This window comes from Humulus lupulus, chromosome 2 (assembly GCF_963169125.1).
Source record: "Humulus lupulus chromosome 2, drHumLupu1.1, whole genome shotgun sequence".
In the NCBI taxonomy this organism is placed as follows: domain Eukaryota; kingdom Viridiplantae; phylum Streptophyta; class Magnoliopsida; order Rosales; family Cannabaceae; genus Humulus; species Humulus lupulus.
The window spans coordinates 197,178,102-197,185,157 of NC_084794.1; the positions used below are offsets into that span (position 1 = coordinate 197,178,102).

At 30.9% G+C, this 7,056-nt stretch overlaps 2 protein-coding genes across 2 annotated transcripts; both read left to right on the top strand.

Moving 5' to 3' along the window:
- The first annotated feature begins 1,955 nt into the window (after window positions 1-1,955).
- Window positions 1,956-3,011, top strand: LOC133815058 (uncharacterized). Its single transcript, XM_062247945.1, has one exon. It carries the CDS (start codon window positions 1,956-1,958, stop codon window positions 3,009-3,011), a length of 1,056 nt encoding a protein of 351 aa, XP_062103929.1.
- A 103-nt stretch (window positions 3,012-3,114) lies between these two features.
- On the top strand, window positions 3,115-4,584 carry LOC133816483 (uncharacterized). The gene is made up of 2 exons (XM_062248948.1): window positions 3,115-3,853; window positions 3,932-4,584. Exons 1-2 carry the CDS (start codon window positions 3,119-3,121, stop codon window positions 4,370-4,372), a joined length of 1,176 nt encoding a protein of 391 aa, XP_062104932.1. The 5' UTR covers window positions 3,115-3,118; the 3' UTR covers window positions 4,373-4,584.
- Window positions 4,585-7,056: the final 2,472 nt, after the last annotated feature.

The window sequence follows — 7,056 nt, forward strand, 5'->3', positions numbered from 1 at the left end:
ACTTTTTCACGTGAACTATGCTTAATATATGTTTATATTTCAGTAATATATAAATGATTATTATAGATTCATAGCCTTTGTTAATGTATGCTTTGTTGCATCTTTATTCGAAATAAATTCTTACCGTATATACTGTGATGTATGCCATGTGTTTGTGAAAATGTCTGTGATATATATCTCTCTTATACATAATGAATACAATTGTCATCATACCATCATCACCATATATTTATAAAATTCAATACAAATGAAACTCAATTATTTGTCTTTGGCCTTGAGTAAGTTTTTCATGTTCGACAGCTACTCCTTGACAAACAAACAAATTTAATTTTTTTAAATTTTTTTTGAACTGTACAATCATACATATAAATTAGATTTTATTCTGACATTAAAGTTGAAGGTCTGTAGATTGAACTCAAAGAAAGCTTTCGTTGATTGGCATGATTATGTTAGATATTACACTAAGGAACCGTTAAATTAATTTAGAGTTTGTTTTAATATAACTGTTTACATAAATGAACAACTGTGTTTGGATAAAGCTGTTAAAAAATTGTTTTGGTGTATTATTCTGAGTTTGTTCTGTTTACATTTGGCTGGGTTTGGATAAAGATATTATACAAAGCTCAAAAGCTCAATCCATTACTTGATCAGAGCTTTTATCAAACACTTTCTATTCTTTAAAATGCTATGAGCCAAAAACATTAATCCTCTTCTTCAGCTTTCCCTTGATTCTTTTACTTTCTTGATTCTTCAATGCCTTCCGACACTTCTCACAGAAATGCTCCAGTGGTAGAATCTCCCGCCCCTCCAATGAAAACTCCTTTGTCTGGCTTCTTTGCCCTCACTGCTCAGCTATTGTAGAATACAGAAGGATTTGTTTGTCTTTACTAGCTTTGGCATATGTTATTGCACATTGTAGGTGAACAAGCAATCTAACCTTATCACCCAAAGTAAAGGGTTTTGAATTGGCAAGAATTATTTTATCTTCAGTATTTCTCAATTTTTGATTTTAGTATGTTTGTCTATGCAACAAGCAAGTCATTAAATTTTGCATAGCTCCTTTCCAGCTTGCTCAAATAATTTTCTTTAGCCTTCAATTCTTTCTTGGAACCTTCAAGCTTTGATTTTAGCCAAGTAGCTGAACTTTTCAAACTTAGCTGGGGTGTCTACAATTTACCAAACAAAATGCCATGAGACATTTGATCTAAGCCATTTAAGGCTTGCGGTTTAAATTTTAAAGCAAGTGGTTTAAATTTTAAGCATTGTGGTTTAAATTTAAAGCTTAATGGATTAAATTTCAAACTTAGGGGTTTAAAGATAGTTGGTTTATAATTTAAGCTTAAATGAATAAAAATTTATAAATTGTAGTTTAAATATGATGTCATTTAAGTCTTGTGGTTTAGATTTATAAATAGTGGTTTAAGTTTTAAGACATTTGGTTTAAAATTATAAAAATTTTATATTAGATTCATACATTACATTATATAGATTAAAATAGAGTATGTTTATAATTTAAGCCTAAATGAATAAAACTTAAACCTTGTGGATTAAATTTTGATGCTATTTAAGTTTAGTTGTTCATATTTTAAGTTTATTTCCAGCATCCTAAAAAATATGTTTTTGTTGTTCAGCACATTGAATCCTAATTTTAAGAACAATGTTGTAAATTAAGAAAGTATTAGTTTAAATTTTTAGCCATTGAATGTTTGAGGTTTAAATTTTGTTGTAAAATAACATTATTATCTTCATCTTCACGATAAAACATCTTTTGCATTACTTTGATTCTTCTTATTGAGTCACAAATATTATTGACACTTAGTTTTGCAAAAATTGTGTTTGCCTTGAGATGAGTGAAGTTAAGGGAAAAAGTATATTGAATTGATTTTTTTTTTTTTAATTTCTATCCAAGATAAAGCAATAAGCTCTCATGGTTGTGTTATTTTTTATTGCAGGGAATGGATAAGATAATGTTATTTGTAGTTTTTAACGGAAGATGGAATGCAAACAACAAATACATTGATCATGAAGTGAAAATATTGATGGTGGAAAAGGATATCAAGTATGAGGAATTGGTAAACAAGATATACAAAGAGCTCAGATTGAATGAAAGATTGATTTCAACAAACTTGATTTTTGATGCAAATATGGATACAAGCAAAGGAATGAAGATAGAAAGTGATGAGAATTTACAAGTTTATCTAAACTTGAACAAGACTGTGGAAGAGTTGAAAAAATGTCCTCTCATCGTTGAAGTAGAACAGAGAAATCAAAAAATTTCTTTGCCAAGAGAAGCTAGCATTCCATCTGCTTTAGCAAGCAATGCAACAAGTCAAAGTTTGACTCTCACAGACCCCAATACAAATACTGCAAGCACTAGCAAAATGAAGAGCGCCTCAACACAAGAATCCAACAAATTTACAGAACACGGGCAAGAAGCTCAATCACCTCTCCATGTGTTGCCGAATATGGAGATTGAAGACATAAGACTCAATTATGTTTTCAAGAATAAGACTGATCTAAAACATACACTTGCGAAAATAGCCATCAAGAAACACTTTCAGTACAGAATTCAAAAATCATGTTCAGAAGCATTTTGGGCAAAATGCATAGATGAGAATTGTGGCTGGTATGTACGTGCAAGAAGCTCAAAAGTATCAGAATACTTTCGAGTTATCAAATACCATAAACACCACACATGCTCCTTAAATCACAGAAATTTTGAAAATAGACAAGCAAGTGCAAAAGTCATCAGTAGTTACTTCAAAGAGAAGTTTCGTGACCCAGGATCAACCTATCGACCAAGGCAAATAATAAGAGACATGAGAGATGAACATGGGGTAGGTGTAACATACAATAAAGCTTGGAGAGAAAAAACACTTGCAGCTGATGATGTTAGAGGGTCAAATGAGGAAAGTTATGCATTGTTGCCTTCATATTTGTATATGCTACAGTTGGCCAACCCAGGAACTATCACACGAGTATGTAAAGATGAAGAAAACAGGTATGAATAATATTTATGATTCACATTCCTATATTAAAGGCTTTACTGATTACAATCCATATCTTACATCTCTAGGAATTGGTTGTTTTTTTAATTAAATTTTACAGGTTTAAATACATGTTTATTGCTTTTGGGGCTTCATTAGATGGATGGAAGCAATGTAGACCAGTTATAGTGGTAGATGGAACATTTTTAAAGACGAAATGTGGAGGTACACTGTATGCAGCTTGTGTTAAAGATGGAAACAATCAAATTTTTCCTCTCGCCTTTGGAATTGGGGATTCAGAAAATGACAATGCATGGATATGGTTCTTTACAAGACTAAAAGAAGCAATAGGAGAACGAGAAAACTTATGCATAGTATCTGACAGGCATAAAAGCATAAAAAATGCAGTTGAACAAGTGTATCCTGGTGTATATCATGGAGTTTGTCTTTATCATTTGAAGCAAAATCTAAGGACTAAGTTTAGGGGATTACATGTGCATGCCATATTTGAAACTGCTTCAAGAGCGTACTCAGCTCAAGAATATTATTCTGCCATGGCTGAATTACAGAAAATTAGCCCTGAAATGACTACTTATCTTTTGGAAGCAAAACCAGAAAAATGGGCTCGGCCATTCTTTCCAACGAAGAGGTATAACATTCTTACAAGTAACATTGCCGAATCTATAAATGCAGCAATTGTGCATGCGAGAGAATTGCCTATAACGTCGTTAATAGAAGCTATAAGAGAGATGCTTCAAAGATGGTTTTCAACAAGAAAAGAAGCAGCAATTAACCAATTTGTTGAGGTGACAAAATGGGCAAATGATGAAATGGAAATCAAACTTGATGTGGCATTTCGAATGAAGGTATGTTATTAAAGTTACATTTATTTTCTTTTTGTTAGGATTTTAAATTTATTGCTTAATAATTGTATTGTTTCACAGGTAGATGCAATTGATGCAATGAAATCTAGTGTCACATATGGTGATCGAGTGTTTGTTGTCGACTTGGAACAACATATGTGCACATGTAATGAATTTCAACTAGAGGGAATTCCATGTGCACATGCTATTGCAACAATTGAAAGCAAGTACTTGGACAAGTACAAATTTTGCTCAAATTGGTATAAAAATTCTGTTTTGAAAGAGACATATGCAGGATCAATTAATCCTCTTCCAGATAAAGATGATTGGAGTGTCCCAGATGAAATTATAGGAGATAGCATGAAAGCTCCAAAATTCAAAGTAAAACAAGGACGTCCCAAGAAAAAAAGATTTCCATCAACAGGAGAATTTCCCAAGCATGTTCGAACAGTCAAGTGTGGAAATTGCGGAATATTGGGGCATAATAGAAAGAATTGTAAAAGCCAACCAATTCTAAAATAAGGATAACATTGAGTTGTGAATTGCATACATATCATGATCATTGAGATTGATTATTGTCCTTGAGAACAGTGCATTATGCATGAAAGCATAAACTGTTGTTATCTGTTGCAGTCTAAAGACTATAAAGATGCAATGTTATACATATTTGTTGCGTTGTGGACTTGTGGATAAGAATGTTTATACATTTATTAAAGTACATTTGTTTTTTATTATATTATTATCTATTTAATTTATGAAAAATAGGAATTGATATTAGTGAGAGATGAATTTGATAGAAAAAGGTGATAAAAGATGATAGATTATCATCTTTAAATTATGACAAATTTATCAGTTAATCTTATTTATTTAAGGCTTGCGATTTAAATTTCTAGGCAAGGTGTTTAAATTTAAAACATAGGGGTTTAAATTTTAAGTTTAGGGGTTTAAATTTAAAACATAGTTGGTTAAATAAAGTTGGATTATAAATAGAGCTTAATGGATAAAAATTTGATACCATTTAGCCTTGTGGTTCAAAATTTGATTCAATTTAGCCACGTGGTTCAAAATTTGAAGCCATTTGCATTGTGGTTTAAAGTTTTATGAAAGTGGTTTAAATTTAAAGCTTAGTGGTTTAAATTCTTAGGCAAGTAGTTTATATTTAAAGCTTAACAGTTTAAATTTAAAACTTTGTTGTTTAAAGATACTTGGATTATAAAGCGTTTAGGCAAGTGCCATTTTACCCGCCGCGGCGCACAGAACCTTCAGACATTAGAGCCGTGGCGCTCAGAATGAAACAAAAAATTTATGGATAAAAATACATAAATTTTGGTTCAAAATTTGATGTCATTTAGCCTAGGGGTTCAACATTTTATTCCATTTGGTTTGTGGCTTAAATTCTTAAGCAAGTGGCTTCAATTTAAAGATTAACGGTTTAAGTTTAATAATTAGGGGTTTTAAGAGACTTGGATTATAAATAGAACTTAATGGATTAAAATTTATAAATTTTGGTTTAAATTTGATGCCAATTAGCCTTGTGGATCAAAGTCCGTGATGCCATTTGGCAATAGGGATCAAAATTTGATGCCATTTATAATGTGGTTTAACATTTTAAACAAGTGGCTTAAATTGAAAATATTGTGGCTTTAAGCTTGGTGTTGCGCCGCGGCGCACAGACACTGCGAAACATTAGGGCCGCGGCGCCCAGGGAAAAAAGGCAGATTGGAACATGTTTTCTCTGCGCGCCGCGGCACCATTTAAATAGGGCCGCGGCGCACAGAGCATGTAACTTCTATTAATATAATTTTTTTTTTCATTGCCAATCAGAACATGAGCACTAAATTTTGACAAATAATGAAACTTGGATTAAAATTTAAGCCTATTTACTTAAATTTAAAGGCTAAGGATTTAAACTTTGAATGAAATGGTTAATTAGATTATAATTATTATGATTTAAGCCTAAAAGATTAAAACTTAAACCATGTGGATTAAATTTTAATTGCTATTTAAGATTAATGGTTCGTAGTTTAAGTCATTTAAGGCTTGCGGTTTAAAATTTTAAGCATGTGGTTTAAATTTAAAGCTTAGGGGTTTCAATTTAAAGCTTACTGGTTTAAATTTAAGACATTGTGGTTTAAAATAAACTTGAATTATAATTAGAGCTTATTGGATTTTTTTTTTTTTTTTATAAATTATGGTTCAAAATTTAAAGCCATTTAGCCTTGTGCTTCAACATTTTTAGGCAAAGTGGTTTAAACTTAAAGCTTAGGGGTTTAAATGAAAAACATTGGGGTTAAAAAGATACTTGGATTACAAAAGGAGCTTAATTGATAACAAATTAGAAATCTTGGATTAAATTTGATGTCATTTAGCCTTGAATTTGATGCCATTTAGCCGTGGGGTTCAACACTTTTTGTCAAGTGGTTTAAACTTAAAGCTTATGGGTTTAAATGTAGAACATTGAGGTTTAAGAAAGACTTGGATTATGAAAAGAGCTTATTTGATAACAATTTATAGATTGTGGTTTAAATTTGATGTCATTTAGCGTTGGGGTTCATTATTTGATTCGATTTGGATTGTAGTTTAAATTTTTAAAAAAGATGTTCAAATTTAAAGCTTAGGGTTTTAAATTAAAAACATTGTTGTTTAAAGAGAATTGGATTATAAATAGAACTTAATGGATTAAAAATTATAAATTTTGGTTTAAATTTGATGCCAATTAGCCTTGTGGATCAAAATCCGTGATGCCATTTGGAATTGTGGTTCAAAATTTTATGCCATTTATATTGTGGTTTAACATTTTAATCAAGTGGTTTAAATTTAAAGCTTAGGGGTTTAAATTTAATGCTTAGGGGTTTAAATTTAAAATATTGTGGTTTAAAGAGACTTGGATTATAAATAGAGCTGAAGTGATAAAAATTCATAAATTTTGGTTCAAAAGTTTATGGCATTTATGTATGTGGTTGAAAATTTGATGTCATTTAGCCTAGGGGTTCAACATTTTATTCCATTTGGTTTGTGGCTTAAATTCTTAAGCAAGTGGCTTCAATTTAAAGACTAACGGTTTAAGTTTAATAATTAGGGGTTTTAAGGGACTTGGATTATAAATAGAACTTAATGGATTAAAATTTAAAAATTTTGGTTTAAATTTGATGTCAATTAGCCTTGTGGATCAAAATCCGTGATGCCATTTGGCATTAGGGATCAAA